Raw genomic sequence first — 24,332 nt, forward strand, 5'->3', positions numbered from 1 at the left:
GTGCTCTGGTATTACCATCTCTTTAAGAATTTTCCATTGTTTGTCGTGATCCACACAATCAAAGACTTTAATGTAGTCAGTGAAGCAGAAGTAGATGTTTTTCTGGAATTCCCTTGCTTTTTCTATGATCCAACAGATGTTGGCGATTTGATCCGTGGTTCCTCTGCCTTTTCTAAATTCAGCTTGTACAACTGGAATTTCTTGGTTCATGTGCTGTTGAAGCCTAGCTTGAAGGGTTTTCAGCATTACCTTACTAGCATGTGAAATGAGCTCAATTGTGCAGTAGTTTGAACATTCTTTGGCATTGCGTTTCTTTGGGATTGGAAGGAAAACTGACATTTTCCAGTCCTGTGGCCACTGCTGAGTTTTCTGAATTTGCTGACATACTGAGTGCTGCACTTTCACAGAATCATCTTTTAAGATTTGAAATAGCTCAGCTGGAATTCCATCACCTCCACTAGCTTTGTTCATAGTGATGCTTCCTAAGGCCCACTTGACTTCACACCCCAGGAAGTCTGGTTCTAGGAGAGTGATCACAGCATCATGGTTATCCGGGTCATTAAGACTTTGTTTGAGGGGGGAGGGTAGGGGCACCCACAGTGGGGATGAGGGGGTGCCCTGGGGGCTTGGGGGGCAGAGGGAGCCTGCAGATAAGGAATGGGAGCACGCCGGGGTGCACGGGTTCTGGATGCAGCTGGAGGCCTGGTCCTGGGGAAGAAGACCCTACACGACTTTGAGGACCACGCCTTCGGGGACTGTCAGCCGCCTGGGATGGGGTGGGGGTGGGGGCGCGCGTGTGACCATGTGGCTCTGGCCACGCGTCTAGGACGCGGGTCTGAGCCGGGCCGCCTGGGTCCCGGAGGCCCAATGGCCCAGGGTCAGGGAGTCGACGCAGAAGGGGAGGAGGAAGCAGCAGTTGGGGACCGAGCAAGCGAGGGAGGCCCGGGGACACGAGGTGGGCTGGTGCCCGTCCTCCAGGTAGAACGAGCCCGAGTCCTGGTCACCGTGTCCCGAGATGAGAGTCTCAGCTCCGCCGCCCCACCCTGCGCGGGCCGGGCCCCCCGACAGCGCCGGGGTGTCCCCGCGGCCGGTCCCCGCGCCCGCAGACCTCGCGGCGGCGGCGGGGCCGGAGCTCGGCCGCCCTCTGCTGGGAGAAGTGTGAAGTGCAGCCTCAGGTCGGGAGGGCCCCTCCCCACGGTCCCATCCAGCTTGCAATCTGCGCGGAGTCACTGAAAACACAAACGCGGCAAGACTGGGACAGGGGGTGTAGGCGGGTCTTCGGAGGAATGGCCCTCGTGGGAGAGCGGGAGAGCGGGAGAAGCTGAGATATCCTGAGACGGGGACGTTTGTCCAGTATGTGCAGCGTGCTGGGTGCAGGGAGGGCGTGGGAGGCAGAGGAGCAGACGTGGGCCCGGCTCCCCTAGGAGCCGACGCATCCTGAGATGCGACCAGGGAGGCCGCAAGCCTGGGGTGGGAGCAGCCCGGTGGGATGGGGACGGTAGCGCATGGGGCTTCAGGCTATGGGACGCGTGTCAGTGCGGAGCATACAGGCCTTGTATCTGTTTCTGGCGTCAGCTTCGAACGAAAGAAATTTATTCTCTCAGAGGAAATTTATTCTGGAGGCCAGAAGTTCAAAATCCAGGTGTCCGGAGTGTCACTAGGCTCCTTCTGAAGGCTTCGGGGGAGAATCTGCCTCCTAGGCTCTGGGGTTCCCTGAAATCTTTGGCGTCTTGACTTGTAGAGACATGGCTCCAATCTCTGCCCCCACCCCCCACCCCCCGCAAATCTGGTCACATGGCCATCTTCCCCACATCTGTGTCCCTTCTCCTAGTCTTATAAGGACACAAGTCATATTTGATTATATCTACAAAGTTGCTGTTTTCAAATAAAGTCACCTTCATGGGTACTGAGGTTAGGACTTGGATTTACCTTGGGGGCAGGGGTTACTGTACCTGATTCATCCACATGGGGCATATCAGGCAGGCAGGAGGGAGCCTGGGCTGCACTGCAGAGGCAGAGAGGATGTGGGGAGATCTAATCTAATCCTAGAGGTGCTGGGCAGGCAGGAGCCAGGCTTGAAGACAGGCTTTGGGAGGTGGGGGCTCTGATTCTAGAAAGGGCATCAGGGCATTTCTGCTTCCCCTCCTGGGAACTGGACTGGAGAACTTTCGGGGGGTTTGATCAACCTATTTATTTTTAATTGATTGATTGCTTTACAATATTCATTTCTGCCAGACATCAACATGAATTAGCCGTAGGTGTATATATGTCCCCTCCCTCCCACCTCCCGCCCGTTCCCACGCCTCTGGGTTGTTGCAGAGCCCTGGTTTAAGTTCCCAGAGTCATACAGCAAATTCCCACTGGCTGCCTATTTTCCGTGTGGTAGTGTACATGCTTCCACGCTCCTTCTCCATTCATCTCACCGCCTCCTTCCTCGCCCCCACCCTAGTCTGTTCTCTGGGTCTGCGTCTCCAGTGCTGCCCTGCGAATAGGTTCACAGGGCAACGTTTTTTTATTCTCAGTACTTTTTTTTTTTTTTAAAGCTCCACTTTTGATCTAGTTAGAAGAGTAATTCACGGTCACTGGGGAAAAAAAAAATCAGTGCTGTATAGGGTAAAAAAGATTTTCAAAATCACAGGAACCTCAGCACCCAGTAAGAACTGCATGTAAATAGATGCATATGTTTGTATGTAAATACTTGTGATGACGTTGTTTATGGTGAGACTCATGCCACATAGCCGACCTTTCTGCAGCTGAGACTTCTGCCAGCACTTTATAAATTTTAGTGCTATAGATTCTTTTTAAGAAGGCTATTCCTAGCTCAAACTTTGATCCACAGTTAGCATCAGTGTTGCCCCTGCAAGTGGCAGGTGCTTTGCTTACGTGCCCCCGAAGATGAGGAAGGTCCCATCTCACCAGGGGAGCCCAGGTGGGTGTTGGGGGAGGCCACAGAGAGGAGACCCAACGAGGCCAAATAAGAAGAACCATTCCTGGAAGGAACCTGTGGCTCAGGGAGGGGGTGATATTAATACTTCAAGTGCAATGTGCCTAGAGAGACAGGGATATTCAGGCTAGCTAAGAATAATCCCCCGATTTCAGATTTGGGTGAGGTGCTGCACGCAGTCAATACAGGAAGTAATGATGCTTACAAACCAGTTTCTCTTGAAAAGTTCCCAGTTGTGAGTCCAGGATTATAGCAGCCCAGGGTCTTTCATAGAAATAGAAATTTTAGAACTTGTCAGTGCACCAGACATCTTCCGTTGAATTTATCACAGACTCCAAGTCAGGCCTTCAGATAGTCCAGAAATAAGAAAGCAACAATGGGAAGATTTCAGCAATGTTAATTTTTATAACTTACATCCTATCGGCTTCTGAAAAGGGTTTGAGGCTGCTCCCAATAAAAGACATGGAAGCACAATAAGGTCGCTAAGATGGAAATAGAAAGCTGGAAACTCATGCAGGAGGAAGAAGGTGATAACATTGCTATGACTCAAGGTTGAACTTGGTGCCGAGCATCCGGGCAGCTAAAGCAAAGATGGAAACACGCAGCCTGGCGGAAGTTTCATTGTCTGGGTGGAGAAAATAAAGTCGCAGTTGGTGTATTAGTTCTCAAAGGGACACAAGAGCATCTCCAGTCCTGTGTTCATTTGGTGACAGCGACAAGGGCCTCTGCAGCCTGAGGGCAGAGGGTGACTTCAGCGCTCGGCTCCAGGAGGGCCTGGCTTGGAGGGGGGCCCACCTGGCCCTGGGTCGTTCTCTGGGTCTTCCCAGAGAAGCCTGCCCCACAGGTATTCATGCCCCTGGGGCTAGTAGGGTGCCGGGTGTCGTCTGGTTGTCCACACACGTGTGCAAGCAAGGCCCTGGCAGTGCAAGGTGAGGCCAGGGCTGAGCGGAGAGCAGGAGCCGCCCTGGGTCAGGCCAAGGTCTCTTCCTCCATCCATCCTCCATGGTCGAAAGAGCCATCTCCTCCACCACCACCCGCCCCCCAAGTAAACCGGCAGTACTCAAAGGCGGGGCTCTTTATTTAATCACCATCGTGTCCCCCAGGACCTACCAGGCACTTAATGATTGTGCTTCATGTGAACGAACGATTGAAAGGAAATGCCAGTTTCAGAACGTCCCAAACTCCGAAAACCCCACAGACACCCCATTGCTTAGAGGTGGTATCCCAGCTTCTCAGGGGTCAGCCAAGGCCTTTTATAAGCAGACTTACTTCCCTCTCGGCCAGGCCTTCCCCAAGTCCGCCTTCCTGGGTCCTCCTTACCCAGCTTACAGCACCCCCCACCCCTTCCAGGCTGTTCTCCCAGGTCTGTGGGGGAAGGACTCAGGTCAGGCTGACATTACTGTGACCTTGTCTCCCTCTCCAGGAAACAGCTTGGGGGCTGAGATGGGTCAGACATGTCCAGGTGCCCACTGTCCATTTCTGAAGGACTCCCTTGCGTTTGTGGGGGTCTGTGTCCCCCGGGGGCAGGGAGCGGAGGTGCCCGTCCCACGCCTGCTGCCTGGGCGAGAGCCAAGGTCCTGCCTGGGAAGTGAATCGGTGGTGACGAGAGAGGCGGGGAGACACAGGGTGGGCCTCGGATGGTGACTGCCCAGGTGACGGGTTTTTTTCAGTCGGGTGAAAGCTGAGTCAGGGGTGCCCGAGAAGGTTGTTTAGCAAAGATGCTCTCCTGTGACAGACACCTTTTGTCCCCAGCGCCATCCTCAGAGGTAGACACTAACAGGGCCATGGTTCTCAGGTGGTGGTCCCCGAACCAGTGGGGTCAGCGACCCCGGGAACTTGTTAGAAAAGGCAGATTCTCGGCCCACCCCGCACCAGCCATGGACACCCAACCTGTGGTTTCTCAGTGATCGGGTGCTTCTCGTGCGGGGCTGATGGAGGTTTGAGAACCAGGGTGCCCGCAGAGCTCTGAGGGGCAGGAGCCCTCCTTTCCGCAGGGTCCCTGGGGTGAACCTGGGGTGTCGCGTCTCCTCTGTCCCCCGCTTAGAGGCCTGGTGGTCTGAGCGCTCAGGGATGCGCCGGGGTGAAGGGGACCATCCCCTGCAGTGTCTGGCTCACCAGCAGGTGTGGCCTCCAAAGGCCAGGCCCGAGGGGCCCCACGAGGTGCACAGGGTCAGGAGGCCCAGGGCTCGGGAGCAGCCTGCATATGGTGGGGTGCAGAGGGGTGCGTGGGGAGCGGGGAGGCGGAGCTCACAACTGACACAGATCTTCTGGCTGCCTCCACAGCACGGGCGGGGTGCTCCAGGCCGGATCGCCGCCTCAAGCATTTAACCCTCCCAACATGGACGGGGGAGTTTCTCTACCCGCTTTAGAGGTGGAGACAGCGGGCCTCGGCGTGTCATTTGCTTACAGTCATCCCAGCTGTCAGTGGAGGGCCTGGGTTTGGGGTTAAGGCCAGGGAGGCTAGGGGAGCCTGGGAGGGTGGGGAGGAGAAGGAAGGGACTCAGACCTCCCCTTCCCGCTCCGAGTGCGATGTGAAGACATCTATAAAGGTTTATAATGAGGTTTGCTGCAGAGATGTTCGCTGGCCCGTCACGGTACTGCAGACACGCTCCCTAACTGACCCTGCACAGGGACTTGGGTTGGGAACTGATCCCCCAGGCCAGGAAGGCCGCTCGCAGCTGGGGAAAGAGCACTGGGCTGAGCTCATGGCCTTGCCAGGGTCAAGGGCACAGGCCTTAGGAGAGCAGGCCGCTGAGGACAAATCAAGCCCTCTTCAGACAGAAGAGAAGGTGCTGGCAGACTGTTACAGGAGCCACTTGAGAAGAGGTGACAACCGAGCAGATCCCTGGGCCACAGGTCCTTGTTCAGGGAGAGGAAAGGGCTAGGGCTGGGGCTGGCGTGAGGCGCCTGGGAAGCTCGCCGAGTCTCCCAGGGAGAACCCGGCTGCTCCCGGACTGAAGCACCCAGAGAAACTTCCTCAGAACCCCCAGAACTAGGGACACCCACCCCCAGCCTTGACCTTCTGCCAGCCACGAGGTCAGGAGGACTCCCCCGGTTGGAGTGAGTGCTCCTCCAGTTTTGGGGAGGAGGACCTGGAAGGCCAGCAGCTGGAGAAGGTGTTGGGGCATCAGAAGACGGAGGCCAAGAGGGACTGGGGGAGGAGAAGGGCGGCTTGGGCGCTGCTGCGGAGCTGGAGGCGCTTCGTCTTTATCGGGAGCACCTCACGTTACCAGGTGCTGTTTAGGAACGTCTCCCGCGGCAGACCACACACACACGGGCGCTCAGAGCTCCCTGCCTCCTCCTCCTGTTTGTTCGCTTTCGGCTGCACTGGGCCTGAGTTGCTTGGCTCAGGCTTTCTCTAGTGGTATATTTGAACAAATGAATATATGACCAAGATGTGCTGGTCATATATTGTGCTGGTGAATGCTTTTCTCTCGTGAAAAAGTGCCCTGTTCTGTAGTGCTGACTGATACTTGTGATATTAATACTCTCAGCATGGCTGATTTCAGCTACCAGTCTGATGGTAATTAAACTTTGGAGTTAGAGAGACATACCCACCGGCCTCACTTTGCAGGCCAGCTCCAGCAGAGCACTGATGGGTAATTTCACAACCCAGTTCGTTAAATTTATTGGTTATTAGGTGATTGTATGCAGTATTTGAAGAGCCTTTGTGTTGTTAACTTAGCATTTGAACACTAGTTTACTTAGGGCTTCCCTGGTGGCTCAGACAGTAAAGAAGCCACCTGCAATGCGGGAGACCTGGGTTCAATCCCTGGGTGGGGAAGATCCTCTGGAGAAGGGCATGGCAACCCACTCCAGCACTCTTGCCTAGAGAATCCCATAGCCAGGGGAACCTGGCCATCTACAGTCCATGGGGTCACAAAGAGTCGGACACGACTGAACGACTAAACGTAATCTCTAGTTGCAGGGAGCGGGAGCTGCTCTCTAGTTCCTGCGTGCGGGCTTTTCACTGCAGTGACTTCTTTTGTTTTGGGGCATGAGCTCTGGGTGAGTGGGCTCAGTAGTTGTGGCACACAGGCTTAGTTACTCCGAGGCATGTGGGATCTTCCCGGACCAGGGATCGAACCCATGTTGCCGGCGTTGGCAGGCGGGTTCTTAACCACTGAACCACCAGGGAAACCTTGCCTCCACTTAGCTCAGGGATGCTGCCACCCAGCCCTGGGCCTGCCCTGTCACTGATCACCACTGGATGTGACCGATGACCAGAGCGGGTGGCATAGTTCCTGGGGTACTAAGAGCAGGTGATTTAGAAGTTTGGAACCACAGAGAATAATGTCATTGCATGCGGCCAGAACAGTTCAGGGCCCGTAATACTGTCAGCCTGTGGTGGATTTGAGAGAATGGTTTTTAATCTTAGTCCTTAAAGCCCAGGCACGGAGTGCGACATGACACGCTGATGCCGGAAGGGCTGATATTAACCTGCCAGCCCGAACCTGTCTAACATGCCCCGCACCTCTGTCACACACAACCCAGGGAGACCAGCTGACCCGCGGGCTTGCCATGCTGGCTAATTAGCGTGTGATGGCCCACGGCTCAGAACGATTTAGCGACAAGTGTAAAAGTCAGGTGAACTGCCGAAGCTTACATCAGAGGCGCAAGTTGGGTGGATTAGGGAGAATTACTGGACCCCTTTCCAGGGCACACCAGGCTCACAGGGAGATGGGCGGTGGGCTGGTTTCTGCCCAGCTGCTTCAGTGGGCAGTGCTGCGCTTGTGTCCAAGCCCACGTTGCTCTGTGCCCTTCCTGCTCTCAGGACTCTCAGAACTTGCCCTCGGGCTCTGGCTGCAAAATAAAATTCTCTGCCCCAGACAGGAGGAAGGCGCCTTGTTTCTAGATGACGTTGCCAGCGAACGGGAAGAGTGAGGCTTCTAAAGTGAAGTGAGAAGTCACAGGGATCTTTTTGCTTTTGAGATGGTTTGTCTTCAGGGAGAATGCTCCCCAGTCACACCTCTGGGAGCCTGACCAGGTGCTACCCAGCCAGACTGGACACGAGGTCACCCCGAGTGACACTTGGGCTTCCAGGCCTTTCTTCCTCTGTCCCTTCCTGCAATTCAGAGCTGGTGAAGACATTAGTATCTTGCTTTTTAATTTTTCATCTCTGGACTGTCTCGTCCTAGGACTGGGAGTTGGAAACCCCAGCAAGGGCCCAGGATCTGCTTCAGAAACTGGTTGGTCGTCAGTTTCTGAGGTGCTCGTCTTTTCTCATGTTGGTGGCTGAGTAAATGTGGATGAGAAGGCAGGTGTCCGCTTCTTCGGGAGCTGGACCTGTAGGCCCTGGACTCGTGGGCCCCCTTCCGGGCGAGGAAGGCCTCCTCCTCCCCGCCTCTCTCTCTGCTTCATCCCGGCCTCCGTCTTTCCCCTACTTCCTTCCTCTTTGCTTCCTGCCTTTGCTTCCTTTCTCCCACTTCCTCCTTCCCTCACATCCTATATTCACTAAGGGCTTAAGAAACTCCACAAGGATGAATACATGCCTTGCTATCAGGGATATAAATGTCTCTCCAGTGTCCCCTGACCCTGTGTTTTTTAACTAGCCTTTCCCTCCCTGCTCCTTCGGTCATAACCTGGACCGTTGAGAAGTTGAAGCAGATGCTCCCCTGTAAAGATTCTGGACGCTACCCACAACTCATTATCAGTAGACGTATCAGAGACATCACACCTGGACAGGTCCCATTCTCTGCACAAGGTATGTGTGGAGGCACAGGGGAACCTGGGCTCTGTTGAGTTAGAGCCCGACCTGCAGGGCGACGTGCCACCCGCCTCCAACTCGAGATGAGCCCGGATAAAACTTGTGGGGTGCTTCCTTCTAGATTCACAAAAACATGGCCTTTGGTAATTAATCCTGGTGACGCCAACACAGGGATCCCGCCTGCCCTGCATTCTTAGCCCCCATGGTGGAGCCTGTCTCATCCTTTAGTGTCGAAGAAAAGTCTCCCTTTAAACAGGGAGTTGGAAGACTTGCTAAAGTGCTGTTTCTACAGATATTTTACTACCATCATGCGTAGTGAGACTATGAAAAAGAGAATCACGGCTGGCGTAAGAGAAGCTCAGAGTGCAGGGTTTCCTCACTTATTTTTTGACAAGGTCTGATTTTACCTTTGTATGAGATTTACTACTAGAATTTGGGCTTCCCTAGTGGCTCAGATGGCAGAGAATCTGCTTGCAAGGCAGGAGGTCCGGGTTTGACCCCTGATCAGGAAGATCCCCTGGAGAAGGAAATGGCAACCCACTCCAGTATTCTTACCTGGAGAATTCCATGGATAGAGGAGCCTGGTGGACTACAGTCCATAGGGTTATAATTCTTATTTTTGTGACAAGGTCTTATTTTTCCCTTTGCATGAGATTTACTACTAGAATTTAGTTTTTTAACCTCTATCCCAGCCGAAGGATCTCTAATTAGCTGTGGCCACTGCGACTGAAGGGCAATGAAAGGATACAGGGAAAGGTGGTGGCGGCGGTGCTGGCCTGTCACTGCTCAGTAGTGTCCCGGTGGTCCAGGTGAGGCTGTCCACCCTTCGGGTTTCCCTCAGCGTAGCAAGCAGAGGCAAACAGACCCGACAAGGACAGCTGGAGAAGGCAACGGTAGGAATAGAAGGAAACACCTCCCATCACCCAGGTTGGCAGAGCCAAGGGGACTCTGCAGAGTTTGGCAGAGCACGTTAAACCCAAGCTTTCACGCTAGTTTTGTCCACTTGTTCTTCTCACGCGGTGGGCCCTCGTGCCGGAGCTCCCGGCAGCGCCCCGGCTGTGTCCTCTGGCGTTGTGTTCTCTGTCAGGCTGCAGACCTACATTCCCCTTCAGCCCCAGTGTCGGGCGGCATGAAGGTGAATTTGGAGGGTTTTCAGGTAAGCGGGTAGAAGGTGTTCTACAACATGTTAAGCTTCCTCAGTCTGCCTGATGTAGGTTCTTAGAGGAGTCTTATTGAAAATGGCTTTTACCCTTCTGTCAAAGAACATTTATATAGAATTTTTTTTTTTTTTTTTACTATGGTTTTCTTTTTTAGTTAAGTGATCTTGCCTCACCAAAGGCAAAAGGTGTCACCTAGCTTATGTAAAAATAGAAATTAAGGTCCTGAATCACTCCGATACTTGGGCAGAAAAGTTGAACTCTGTGTGCGTCCTGGTAACTGTACTATTATAATTTTCTCCAAAACTGAGTTATCTGCCCGCAGATGAAATCTGCCATCAGCCTCACTCGCTGTTACAGATTAATGTCACTGCTTGTGGGAGACGCTGCCTTCCCTTCCAGATTCACAGAAGCACAGCTTTGATAATTAATCCTGATAACACCAATACAGAGACCGACATACCTGACATCGTACTCAAGTGACTCGCAGAAAGGAAAAACGTCTCACTTGAACATGGTAAAATACTATGAAAATGTATATTTTGCTAGCTTTCATGGGAGAAAATTTGTATTTTCCCTGGCTGATTTTCATTTGGACTTAAGTGTTTGTTTTGAAGGCCATACAGAAGTGAACCTGGGAGAGATTAAATTTTGCCCCCAGTGAAGTCACTAAATTCAGTGGATTTTAATTACTTCTGTCCCCCTGGGCTTTCCCCACCCCACTTCATTTCTCAGACGTTCCCTGTAGGTTGCAAGGATTAATTTGCAAGCCGGGTCCCACACTATCCATGAGACGAAGCAGAATGTACGACAGGCGAGGTGATCGGGGGCCGCCCTTTGAGCGCCTGAGGTAGGTTTTTCCCCATGCCAGCCTGTGTTGGTGCAGATGGAGTGGGGTCACCCGCGGCCACGCCTCAGCTCCGCGGGGCCCAGGCGGCGGCGGCTCACTCGCTCTGCTGTTTCTTATAGAACCCAGCCGCTGGGCAGCCTGTGAGGCAGGGCCTGTGACCCATTTTTCATTCCCAGTTTGTTCACAAACCACATTTTCTTGACTCTGAAAACAACAGCAGCCCATGGATATGTCTTTACAAGGCAGCTAGAACTTACCAGAATACGTGTTTTTTTTTTATCCTGGCACGAATCCCGAGGTCTTGGAAGCCGCCCCTCCCTGCCTGTCGCATTTTCCTCTGTATGTTCTGCACTGCTTTCTCTAATAGCTCTTTTGGCGCGCAGGGTCTAAATGTAAAGCTTAACGCTCAAGCAGGGTGCGCAGCACTCTTAACGGGAGCCGCCTTAACGCTGGCTTGCACGTGAAATGGAAATGGCTGGTGTTACCCACCCTTTACAGAGTTTCTAGTGCTCAGCCTCCATGAAATGGATTGCTTATGGGGAGATAATGTCTGTTCTATTCCTTTTTAAGTCTGTGAAAAATGTCATCCTGGTTAATAGGGTGATTAAAACTCTTTATGCTCCGGGAGATAAATGTGATTATGTTTGTCATACTCTACCCGAGACACAGACAGCAGAGGAGGCACACTTGAAATTCCATAACATTTCCTCTCTTCCATATCCAGGAACATTCAGAACTCAGTACACAGATGGTACTTCACATAAAGAATAACATTATCTGTTAAACATTTTTCCTTTCCATTAACCAATTTAACAATATGCCTCTGGTATAAATGGAATAGACAAATGACTACATCTTCTGATATCTGAGTTCTGACTGCAGGAGAAAACCACTTTACTCATACTGCTTCCTTTTAACTTTCGTCTCTGTTACTTTATTTTTACTTTGAAGATGCAGCTGGAGCCTCTTGGTGCCTGTCCCCATCAGCCTCTCTGCAGCAGGTGATTCACCATCACCTATGGGAGTCCCCCGCTACCTCTCGTATGGGAAGGGCTGTGTAAACGCAGGCATGTAAATGTTGGTTCCTTTAGGCCTCCGCGCGCGCCCACCAGCCACCCAGGCTGAGACTCTCAAAAGGGACAAAACCTGCTCAGTTTTCCTCCCGTCTTTGCTTCCTTCATTTCATTCAAAGACTAGAGGTATTTTGTTGCAGAGATTTAGTTAAAAATGAAAGGTGGGTGAAGAGTTTTTGCTACTTTACATACCCTGATAAATTTCACAATCCTTTTTAAAAAAGTCTTGGATTTTAAACAGGTTACATATGAATCCCAGACGCTGATTACACCTGTTTAATTAACAATACTGCAATTTTAACAGGGTAAGATAGTCCAGAGAAAAATGTTAATTATGTACTTGACATTTAAACTTTTTCTTAAAACTAAAGGTTTCATTATAAGAGATAAATTTCAAATGTACTTTATTAAACTGATTGCTAATTAGAGCCTAAGCAATTATAAAGAAAATACACAATGATATTCAACCAGAGGTTATTTTTCTGGACATACTGACATAGTAAACGTTTCTTTAAAAAATTTTAATTCACCTGGAGACTCAATACTCAGGCAGGTACATTTCTGGTTAAAAATAGTTGTTAAGATAGGTTATAATTGGTCTATTTTAATATTGACAACTGAGATAAAACTACAAACTGCCAGGCAGTGTTTAGGGGCCCAGAATCAACTTGTCAAAAAAGGACATTTTATACACAGAGTATCATTGTTTTTGCATGATTATCCTTTCAGGTTATCACAATCTGTTACTGGCGGCTTATCTAAGAAGGTACAGGTTTACAGGGCCTTAAAGTGATACCTAGCGCACACACCACAGCGCGCGTTCAGGGCAGCAGCGCCACGCCACTGCCTGAAGGGCGGGACTCTTCCAGGAGCGAGTCCTCCGCGCTCTGACAGCCACATGCTGACAAGCAAGTCTGCTAAAACTTATTAACTAGACACACTGAGGTACCACTTTCTGTTTATAAAGATTTTCCATCATACATAATTATTTTCTTCAGGTAGAAAACGTGGCTTTCAACTTTTACAGGCATGGAAGTATTTCCCCTGGGATTTCCTTCACCTAGAGAAGGTACCCATGTGGTTATTTTTAAAGAGTCTTCCTAACTTTTCAAACTTTGCTAACCCTAACCCCCTCCCCCTCCTGTGAACATAACCAGATCAGCTGTAAAGGAGCAGCACCCAGTCATGACGGCAGGCTTCTGTGAGGACGCTGAACGCCGTCCATCCCAGAGGCTCAGTCAGCAACTGCGTGTTCCTGAGGAGAGCTGACTCAAGTCCCTTCGGGGCTGCGGCAGCTCCAAAGCCAGCCTTCCCCGAAGCACTCGTCCAGACTTCATCCACCATGCTCCTCTCATTTGGATCTCAGTGCTTCCTCCCACTCAACGGCCGACTCAGAGTTCTTGGGAATTGCTGGAAATATCGACTGCATTTTATTTCGAAAGTCTTTCATCTGAAAGATGAAAACAAATCAGTCATCAAATGTTAAAAGATGGGGAAAAGAGCAAAAATTAGAGATGGACCCCGTTGCTGACTGACTGATACGCCATTGCTGTGGGTACCAAGCAAAAGAAGACCAACAAAAGGAAAGACTGTCCTTGCTGCCTTGGAAGACAGCGAGACAGACCTCATTTCTTCCTAGTATAAGTCTGCTGCTGCTGCTAAGTCGCTTCAGTCGTGTCTGACTCTGTGCGACCCCATCCAGGCTCCCCCGTCCCTGGATTCTCCAGGCAAGAACACTGGAGCGGGTTGCCATTTCCTCCTCCAATGCATGAAAGTGAAAAGTCAAAGTGAAGTCGCTCAGTCGTGTCGGACTCTTAGCGACCCCATGGACTGCAGCCTACCAGGCTCCTCCATCCACGGGATTTTCCAGGCGAGAGTACTGGAGTGGGGTGCCAAGTCTACTGGGACTTAAATAACAAAACTCTAAGTCTGAAAGGTAACATGCTCTCTATCATCAACCCTCAATGACATTTACTTCCTACCAGAAGACAGCCTATGTTGTTGACCTTCATATGTAAAGATGCACTTGAGAATGGGATGTCCATCTAAATACATGAATCTACTGAGGCTATGCAAACCTAGAAGAATTTGGGGGTCAGAAGGAAGGAGTGGGGAGAGGAAACTTCAGTCGCTCAGTCGTTTCTGACTTTGCAACCCCATGAATCGCAGCATGCCAGGCCTCCCTGTCCATCACCAACTCCCAGAGTTCACCCAAACTCACGTCTGTCGAGTCAGTGATGCCATCCAGCCATCTCATCCTCTGTCGTCTCCTTCTCCTCCTGCCCCCAATCCCTCCCAGCGTCAGGGTCTTTTCCAATGAATCAACGCTTCGCATGAGGTGGCCAAAGTATTGGAGTTTCAGCTTTAGCATCAGTCCTTCCAGTGAACACCCAGGACTGATCTCCTTTAGGATGGACTGGTTGGATCTCCTTGCAGTCCAAGGGACTCTCAAGAGTCTTCTCCAACACCACAGTTCAAAAGCATCAATTCTTCGGCGCTCAGCTTTCTTCACAGTCGAATTCTCACATCCATACGTGACCACTGGAAAAAGCATAGCCTTGACTAGACTTGACTAGATGGACCTTTGTTGGCAAAGTAACGTCTCTGCTTTTGAATATGCTATCTAGGTTGGTCATAACTTTCCTTCCAAGGAGTAAGCGTCTTTTAATTTCATGGCTGCAGTCACCATTTGCAGTGATTTTGGAGCCCAAAAAAATAAAGTCTGACACTGTTTCCATGTTTCCCCATCTATTTCCCATGAAGTGGTGGGACCAGATGCCATGATCTTAGTTTTCTGAATGTTGAGCTTTAAGCCTTTTTCACTCTTACTTTCTTCAAGAGGCTCCTTAGTTCCTCTTCACTTTCTGCCATAAGGGTTAAGGAGGAATCAATGAACGGCAGATAGAGTAGAATGTTCTTATGCACCAACAGTGTTGAGGAATCTACGTAAAGGTGTTCCCGGCAGACAGTAACCTGGAATCGCACACCTGGAGCAGGAGTTTGGGGGATCCTGACATGCAGGGTCAAGTCCACCTCTGCACACGGCCCGAGGGCAGGGACACTAATTTACAGGAGGTGGGTAGTCTTTACCATAGGTGACGCTAGCTCCACACCTATTCATTCTTCACACCTAGCTGGTCCTGTTCTGAAGACACTACTCCAGAAGCACGGGAGCACAGAGCTGCAGTCTTCCTGTCAGCCACACCCCAACTGGGCTTCCCCAGTGGCTAGGCAGCAAAGATCCTGTTTGCAATGCAAGAGACTCTAGTTCGATTCCTGGGTCAGGAAGATCCCCTGGAGAAGAAAACGGCTATCCACTCCAGTATTCTTGCCTGGAGGACCCCATGGACAGAGGAGCCTGGCGTGCTACAGTCCATGGGGTCACAAAGAGTCAGACACGGCTGAGCAACTGAACAACAACTCAACCATTATTTCTCGAGGATACAGATCTCCTCAAACTGAAGCAGCCTGGATTCACAGCAACATGTGAGTCATTTCTTGGAGTGACTGTTTGAGAGTCAGCTAGTATTTTTTTCCGTTAATGTTGATGCTTACTTAATTTCAATCAGAAGCTGAACCCTTGTGCTGTTTCCCAATTCAGGAGGTGCATCCCCTTCGGGACTTGTCAATTCCAAGGCATTTACTCCAGTCATGGTAGCACCGCCGTTAGCACAGACCCTGGTATCAAGTAGACCTCTCTGTTCAAAGCCCAACTCACCTGCTTGGGGAGCCTGCTTACTCTCGCTAAGGGGCAGATTTCATGTGTGCAGGATGGAGATACTCGCCGGCTTACAGAGTTGAGAGGACTGAGGTAACGCACAGAAAGGCACAGCTGGTGGTGCTCAGTGTACCTTAGCTGTTGTCACTGCAGCAGCTTCAAAATACGGTGTTCCAGGAACAGAGCTCATGTGGATGTAAGCATTATGGTATGTTTGTCAAAAGCATTAATTTACAGTCACATCATGGTTTAAGTATTCTGATACCTGAAGACACATAAGGTTATCTATCATAAGAGGTCTGTAGGTCCAGGACCGCCCTCTCCACGTCTGGGTCCCAGACACCAGTCTTGACACACACACCCCATGGTATTTATGTCTCCCCCCAACCCCCTCTTCCATGCAGCTCTCTAGTTTGTACTGTGATGAACCCTGCATGAAAGGTTTCCAGCTAAAGGCAGTACTCTGTCCCTGGGCGTCGGGGGGACGACTGGAAGAAGTTCTCTAAATAGAGAGTCCTGACAGTCGGGCCGTCAGAGTCACAGGGGATCACCGTTGGGCTGGGGGCAGGGATGCTAAATGTCTAGGGTGGCCCACAAAAAGAGCTGCTTTGTCCAGAACGCCCAAGAGTGCCCCCTTGAAGGGCCTTGCAGACTTTCTCGGTGGAAAGGCACCTCTGGCCAGGGTTTGCAATGTGCTGCTTGGTTTTTTCCTGTCGCCTCTCTCGTGGAACATCTGTTACAGCCAAGCGTAATGACAGGGTTTTTTGGTGGGGTATCAGCCACCAAGACATGAACAGAATCATCTACCGTCCCGCCTTCTCGGGGAGATGGAAGGAGGTCAGTCGCTGCGAAGGCGGAGGCAGGAATGTGGTTAGGGTTAGGTTGTGCTCCCATTTCCTCTTCTTGGCCCATTCTTTTTTCTTTGATCTGATTTCCCAAGGATGATTTACTTGTTCCCAGGATCGTAAGTGAGTAACTGAACCATTAGAAGGAATCATATCTGAAAAACAGCCAACTAGGAACAGACAGGCTTCCAAGCCCAGTGAAGGGAGGGAGACAAGTGGGATACAGAGCACCATGTGGCCCTGTATTTACAGCCGTGGAGGAGTCCAGCCAACACAGCGGAGCAGAAAGACCTGAGCACACCTCCCAGGAGCACACCAGTGTCACAACTACCTCCAGAACCAGCACCGATGAAAAGACTGGAACTGCCAGAGAAGACCTGTTACCACAAAAGACGTGAAGAAGGGCCCACAACAGGACGCGGGGGAATGGTGGACCGGTAATACAGTTAAGCCTCACATCCCCAGGTGGGTGACCCACAGAACCAATACTCTGCACAGGCTCTCCCAGAGAAGCGGGAGTTCTGGCCCCATGCCAGGTTCTGTAGCCTGGGGGTCCTTCACCAGAAGGCAAGTCCCCAGGGAATCTGGCTTTGAAGGCCAGTGGGGCTTCATTTCAGGCATCCCAGAGGACTGGGGAAATAGAGACTTCATTCCTAAAGGATGTACACAGCATCTCACAGACTCCAGGATCCAGGACAAAAGCAGTCATTTGACAGGAGCCTGGTCAGCCTAGCTGCTGGTCTTGGAGCATCCCCTGGAGAGCTAGGAGGCCACTGCGGCTCACAGTGGGGCACAGACACGGGGCAGCCATTCTTGGGAGCTCCCTCTACCACTAGACACTGGTACTGGTGGTGCCAGCGTGGGACCCTCCCTGTAGCTCCGCAGCGCCAAGACCTGACCCACTGCTGGGATACCTCAGGCCAGGCGAGCCCCAACCCCCGGCAGGCAGGCTGCCTTAAGACCTCTGGAGCCCAGTCGCCTCATTTAGACACAGCCCTGTCTACCAGAGGGTCCAGGACCCCGCTCCACCCATCAGTGGGCAGGCACCGGCCCCTGAGTCCCCTGGACCCGGCCCTGCCGTCCAGGAAGCCTGATCTTGCCTCCAGACCAGCCGCCTCCACCAGGGGCAGGCACCAGATGCAGGAACACTACAGTCGCGCAGCCTGTGGAGCCCGTCTCCCCAGCACTAGGCCAGCCCAACTGAGTCAGGAACCGTCTCCCCTGCCTCCCCAACCCGCCCAGGGACCCAACAGCAGCCCTGAGACCCATAATCAGACCCAGGGCCAGTTCCGCCTGCCAGCAGAGCAAGCACTGAGTCAGGAACCGTCTCCCCTGCCTCCCCCACCCCACCAGGGGTCTGACAGCAGCCCTGAGACCCTCGGCCCTGTAACCAGACTCCAGGGCTGGCTCCGCCTGCCAGCAGAGCGAGCACTGAGTCAGGAACCGTCTCCCCTGCCTCCCCGACCCCACCAGGGGTCTGACAGCAGCCCTGAGACCCCCGCCTGCCGGCAGAGCGAGCACTAAGTCCAGGACCTGGTTTCACCCTGCAATGGGCAGACAGCAGCCCCAGAATCTTCTAGACTCTGACTCCACACGCCAGTACTAGCCCCAGGGCCCCCTGAGGTTCTGCAGTCAGCTGCCTCGTGACCCGGCCCAGCAGCTGGCAGCTTCCACACAAGGGTCTGGCAACCAACTGGACCGGAGGCCAACCAAAACAGTACAGTACTGACACAAAAACAGACACGCAGATACTGGGACAGAAGAGCCTAGAGAGACACCCATGCAACGGTCACTCAATCTGCAACACAGGAGGCGAAAACAGAATGGAGAAAAGACAGCCTCTTCAGTAAGTGCTGCTGGGAAAAACCGGACAAGTGAAAGAATGAAATTAGAACATTCTCTAACACCATACACAAAAACTTAAAAATGGGTTAAAGACCTAAATGTAAGATTGGAAACTATAAAACTCCTAGAGGAAAACATAAGCAGAACATTCTTTGACATAAATCACAGCAATACATTTTTAAACCTGTCTCCTAAAGCAAAGGAAATGAAAGCAAAAATAAATGAGACCTAATTAAACTTAAAAGGTTTTGTACAACAAAGGAAACAATCAACAAATAAAAAGACAACCTACTGAATGGGAGAAATGATATGACTGACGCAGGGTTAATATCCAACAAATATAAACAGCTCATACAGCTCATAATTTACAAAATCAAACAACCCAATTAAACATGGACAGACGACATGAATAGACATTTTTTCAGAGAGGACATGCAGATGGCCAACAGGCTCATGAAAAGATGCTCAAGACCCCTGATCATCAGGGAAATGCAGATCAAAACTACACTGAGGTAACAACTCAGACCTGTCAGAATGGCTGTCTTCAAAAAGAACAGACATAACCAATGTTGGCGAGAATGTGGAGGAAAGGGAACAGCTGTACACTGCTGGTGTAATCCGGCAAACTGGGGTAGGCACTGGGGTAGGCACTGAGGTAGGCACTGTGGGACACAGTATGGAGGCTCCTCAGAAAACTGAGAACAGAACTACTGTCGACTCAGCAACTCCACTCCTGGGAATGTATCCAAAAAGCACTAATTCAAACATACAGACAGCCCAGTGCTCGTTTAGCAGCATTATTTACGATTGCCAAGATATGGAAGCAACCTAAGTCTCCATCAACAGATGATCGGATGAAGACAATGTGGTATGTATACACTGTGATCAGCCGTAAAAAGGAATGAAAGTTTGCCACTTGCAACAACGTGGACGGACTTGGGGGGTCTTATGCTAAGTGAAATAAATCGAACAGGGAAAGACAAATACTGTACAATCTCACTTACGTGTGGAATCTAAAAATATACAACAGACTAGTGAATATAACAACAACAAAAGAAAACAGACTCAAAGATACAGAGAACAAACCAGCGGTTACCACTGGGATAAGGGAAGAGGGAGGGGCAATATAAGGGTAAGGGATTAAGACATACAAACTACTGGTATAAAATAAGCTACAAGGATATACTGTACAACATGGTATTTGGTCAGTATTTTATAACTATAAATGGAGTATAACCTTTCAAATTATGAGCCACTATTTTGTACTCCTGTTACTTATATAATAGGGTGTATCACCTACACTTCACTGAAAAAGCCTTTTAAATTTTAACAGCTGTGGAAATGGAAACCCAGCATCTCCTTATAATCAGGGCCTCAAGTCACTTTCAGCAGAAAGGCTCACAGAAAGTTTCTAAGCTTGTACTATTCAACTATTTAACTATGGATAGTTAAATGAAGACCTTTAGTTTTTTCCGCCTGTTTCAATTTCTGATATGCAGATCAGAGGTGTCGGTCCTCTCTGTGATACTCTATCACAGGTCAACAGAACATTCCTCTGCTTAAAAATGTGCTTGACAAAAGACTTAGGGACTGAGTACATTTAAGCAAATTATAAAGTAAATATACTGAGTTCCAAGATAATAATTACAGCTATTGCCACAAAACCATCTCCTACCCTAACACCAGAGAAGTCTGGCGAAGGCAGGGCATGTTGGGGACCTGAGTGTCCATCCAGCAACTCAGTCTCACTCCGAAGCATTTTCTAGACTCTGGGATTCTTCCTGCAGTCCTCCTTATCCCTCTTCCTCTCTGACCAAGAATAATTTCTCTCTGGTTACAGACCACAAGCCTACCCTTCTAAACAGGGCCACACTGCATACTGCCCAACTCCAGGATGCTCTCCTCAAAGACTGGGACACGAATGGCACTGCTGGGCAGTGAGCCCACTCCTCCAAGAACCTCATCCTTGAGTCCCAGTGTTTGTGTCCAACAGTGCTAGGCTGTAATATCATCAGAAAGTAGCAATCTCTTCAACAGTACGTGAACTGTGAACTTCTAGATGTTCAAGCTAGATTTAGAAAAGGCAGAGGAACCAGAGATCAAATTGCCAACATCTGTTGGATCATGGAAAAAGCAAGAGAGTTCCAGAAAAATGTTTACTTCTGCTTTATTAACTATGCCAAAGCCTTTGACTGTATGGACCACAACAAACTCTGGAAAATTCTTAAAGAGACGGGAATACCAGACCACCTGACCTGCCTCCTGAAAAATCTGTATGCAGGTCAGGAAGCAAAAGTTAGAACTGGACATGGAACAATAGACTGGTTCCAAATAGGGAAAAGAGTACATCAAGGCTGTATATTGTCACCCTGCTTATTTAACTTATATGCAGAGTATATCATGAGAAATGCTGGGCTGGAAGAAGCACAAGCTGGAATCAAGATCGCTGGAGAAATATCAATAACCTCAGATATCCAGATGACACCACCCTTATGGCAGAAAGTGAAGAAGAACTGAAGAGCCTCTTGATGAAAGTCAAAGAGGGGAGTGAAAAAGCTGACTTAAAACTCAACATTCAGAAAACTAAGATCATGGCATCTGGTCCCATCACTTCATGGCAAATAGATGGGGAAACAGTGGCAGACTTTATTTTGGGGGGCTCCAAAATAACTGCAGATTGTGACTGCAGCCATGAAATTAAAAGATGCTTGTTTCTTGGAAGAAAAGCTATGACCAACCTAGACAGAATATTAAAAAGCAGAGACATTACTTTGCCAACAAAGGTCTATCTAGTCAAATCTACAGTTTTTCCAGTAGTCATGTATGGATGTGAGAGTTGGATTATAAAGAAAGCTGAGCACCAAAGAACTGATGCTTTTGAACTATGGTGCTGGAGAAGACTCTTGAGAGTCCCTTGGACTGCAAGGAGATCCAACCAGTCCATCCTAAAGGAGATCAGTCCTGAATATTCATTGGAAGGACTGATGCTGAAGCTGAAACTCCAATACTCTGGCCACCTGATGTGAACAACTGACTCATTGAAAAAGACCTTGATGCTGGGAAAGACTGAAGGCGGGAGGAGAAGAGGACAATAGAGGACAAGATGGTTGGATGGTATCACTGACTCAATGGACATGAGTTTAAGTAAACTCCAGAAGTTGGTGATGGACAGGGAGGCCTGGCGTGCTGCAGTCCATGGGGTTGCAAAGACTCGGACATGACTAAGCGACTGAATTGAGTAGTCTTTAAGGCAGCAGTTCTCAGAGTATTATGACAATAGGAAAATGATTACAAGGAATTTGTCACTAATATGGATTTTCTGATTGATATTCTAGGTTTAGAATAGATTCAAGATTATGCCTCCAATAATGTTACTACTCACACTCACACTGCAACAGCTTTTTGGAAGGGCGATGTAGCCAGTATGCCAGGAATGAACCATGGGATATTACTACACATTTACCGTGTCTGTCTTGGCAAGGAAAAGAACAACATGAAAACTTTTGGTGTTACATATAGTGTGCTGAAAAATTACTTAAAAGCTGAGGCTATGTCCCCAATTTAATGAATCTGAGAAAACCCTTACAGCATCTAATAAATAGATAGCTAGTGGAATTAAGCGCTCCAAGTTCTAAAATGTCTTTGCCACTGTATAGCTCATTTAGCTTCAATTTTCTCACTTGCAGGTACAGGATGGCTGCCAGCCTCGGTGCTAAGGTTAAAATAATGAAGCTTTATAGGACCAACTGATGAGAAAGCCTTTGGATATATCAATAATTACAGTGCCAACAGGAATTCTGAAGAACCTGGAAATTCAGCTTCTTCATAAAACCAAGTAAGACTATAAATGTTGCCTGAACAACAATAATGTCTGCCATTCAAGATCACCTATGTGCCAGACTCACCAAGCAGGAGGCTTTTATGTAGCCTTCACAATTCTGGCAGAAATGAAGACCACCACTTTATATATGAGAAACCAGAGGTCAAAGAGGTTAACCCACCCATGGTGATCTGATTTGTAAGTACAACTGCCTCACTGACATCCAGGCTCTTTCCCCATACCACTCTAGTTCTGCGACCTGGAAAGACCTCTACAACTTCTACTCATGTGCCCGCTTTCCCTAAAAATGACTTAGCTTGAAATATGTACTTCTTGCAGTGGTGACCATGTTATACAGAATGCTAAGATGATGCTGTGAAAGTGCTGCACTCGATATGCCAGCAAATTTGGAAAACTCAGCACTGGTCACAGGACTGGAAAAGGTCAGTTTTTATTCCAATCCCAAAGAAGGGCAATACCAAAGAATGCTCAAACTACCACACAATTGCATTCATTTTACATGCTAGCAAGGTAATGCTCAAAATCCGTCAAACTAGGCTTCAGCAGTACATGGACTAAGAACTTCAAGATGTACAAGCTGGATTTAAAAGTGCAGAGAACTGGATGGGAGGGGAGTATGGGGGAAACTGGATACATGTGTATGTATGGCTAAGTCCCTTCACTGTTCACCTGAAATTATCACAACATTGTTAATTGGCTATACCCCAATACATAATGTTTTTGGTGTTAATAATAATAAAAATTCCCGTGGCATTTTTCAAAAAAGAAAAAAAGAGCAGAGGAACCAGAGATCAAATTGCCAACATCCGCTGGATCATAGAAAAAACAAAGGAATTCCAGAAAAACATTTACTTCTGCTTCATTGATTACACTAAAGCCTTTGACTCTGTTGGATCACAACAAACTGTGGAAAATTCTTAAAGAGATGGGAATACCAGATCGCCTTACCTACCTCGTGAAAAACCTGTATGCAGGTCAAGAACCAACAGTCAGAACCAGACATGAACAATGGACTGGTTCAAAATTGGGAAAGGAGTATATCAAGGCTGTATATTGTCACCCTGCTTGTTTAACTTACACGTAGAGTACATCATTCAAAATGCTGGGATGGATGAATCACAAGCTGAAAGGAATCAAGATTGCTGGGAGAAATATTAGTAACCTCAGATATGCAGATGATACCACCCTAATGACAGAATATGAAGAGGAACTAAAGAGCCTCATGATGGAAGTGAAGGAGGAGAGTGAAAAAGCTGGCTTAAAACTCAACATTCAAAACACTAAGATCATGCGTGGCATCTGGTCCCATCACTTCATGGCAAATAGGTGAGGAAACAGTGGCAGACTTTTTTTGGGGGAGGCTCCAACATCACTGCAGGTGGTCACTGCAGCCGTGAAATTAAAAGACGCTTGCTCCTTGGAAAAAAAGGCTATGATAAACCTAGACACCATATTAAAAAGCAGAGACATCACTTTGCTGACAAAGGTCTGTCGTCAAAGCTATGGTTTTTCCAGTAGTCATGTATGGATGTGAGAGTAGGGCCATAAAGAAAGCTGAGCACTGAAGAATTGATGCTTTTGAACTGTGGTGCTGCAGAAGACTCTTGAGAGTCCCTTGGACAGCAAGGAGATCAAACCAGTCAATCCTAAAGGAAATCAATCCTGAATATTCATTGGAAGGACTGAAGCTGAAGCTCCAATACTGTGACCACTTGATGGGAAGAGCCAACTCACTGGAAAAGACCCTGATGCTGGGAAAGGTTGAGGGCAGGAAAAGAGGTCAACAGAGGATGAGAATGGCTAGACGGCATCACCAACTCAATGGACATGAGTTTGAGCAAATTTTGGGAGATAGTGAAGGACAGGGAAGCCTGGCGTGCTGCAGTCTCTGCAGTCTCAAAGAGTCAGACATGACTGAGTGAGTGAATAATACTTCTCTACCCTCTTGAAGTTAGGCAACTATGTGACTCATTCTGGCTAATGAAATATGAGTAAAAGAAATCTGGGCCACTTCCAAGGTGAAGCATATTATTTCAAGTGTTCCAGCCTCCCGGCCTCTCTTCCTTTTCCATAGCAATCAGGGAACCTGTGTGCTGCAGTGGTGCCTCAAGATGAAAGAAACTTGAGGTATGAAGCCATCCTGTGGAGGACAGGTTCCCTAGAGAGTTGCATAAACCCAGTGAATTTTAGGAAAGAAATAAACCTTGAAGCCACACAGTTGGGGATTATTCTTTTACTGTAGTATAACCCAGCCTATCCTGACTGACATAGCTGGTGAAGAGAAATCACAGAACAGACCTAAGGCAGGCTCTGATGTCCTTCACTATTATGTTAAATTTGGCTTAAACATGG

The 24,332-nt window shown here is 49.2% G+C and overlaps 1 protein-coding gene and 1 long non-coding RNA gene across 2 annotated transcripts in view; one reads left to right on the plus strand and one right to left on the minus strand.

Annotated features, from left to right (window-relative positions):
- Positions 1–1,187: 1,187 nt before the first annotated feature.
- LOC139184976 (uncharacterized) lies at positions 1,188–14,465 on the plus strand. The gene is made up of 3 exons (XR_011568551.1): positions 1,188–1,353; positions 10,169–10,325; positions 10,557–14,465. It is a non-coding gene; the product is annotated as an uncharacterized lncRNA (long non-coding RNA).
- The window catches only part of TMEM242 (transmembrane protein 242), a 41,528-nt gene continuing 29,314 nt past the window's right edge, over positions 12,119–24,332 (minus strand). The window contains exon 4 of the mRNA XM_019967633.2: positions 12,119–13,181. Within this exon, the coding sequence (XP_019823192.2) occupies positions 13,083–13,181 (99 nt within the window). The 3' untranslated portion in view covers positions 12,119–13,082. The remainder of the gene's footprint in view (positions 13,182–24,332) is intronic.

The sequence above is a fragment of the Bos indicus genome, chromosome 9 (assembly GCF_029378745.1).
Source record: "Bos indicus isolate NIAB-ARS_2022 breed Sahiwal x Tharparkar chromosome 9, NIAB-ARS_B.indTharparkar_mat_pri_1.0, whole genome shotgun sequence".
Lineage (NCBI taxonomy): Eukaryota > Metazoa > Chordata > Mammalia > Artiodactyla > Bovidae > Bos > Bos indicus.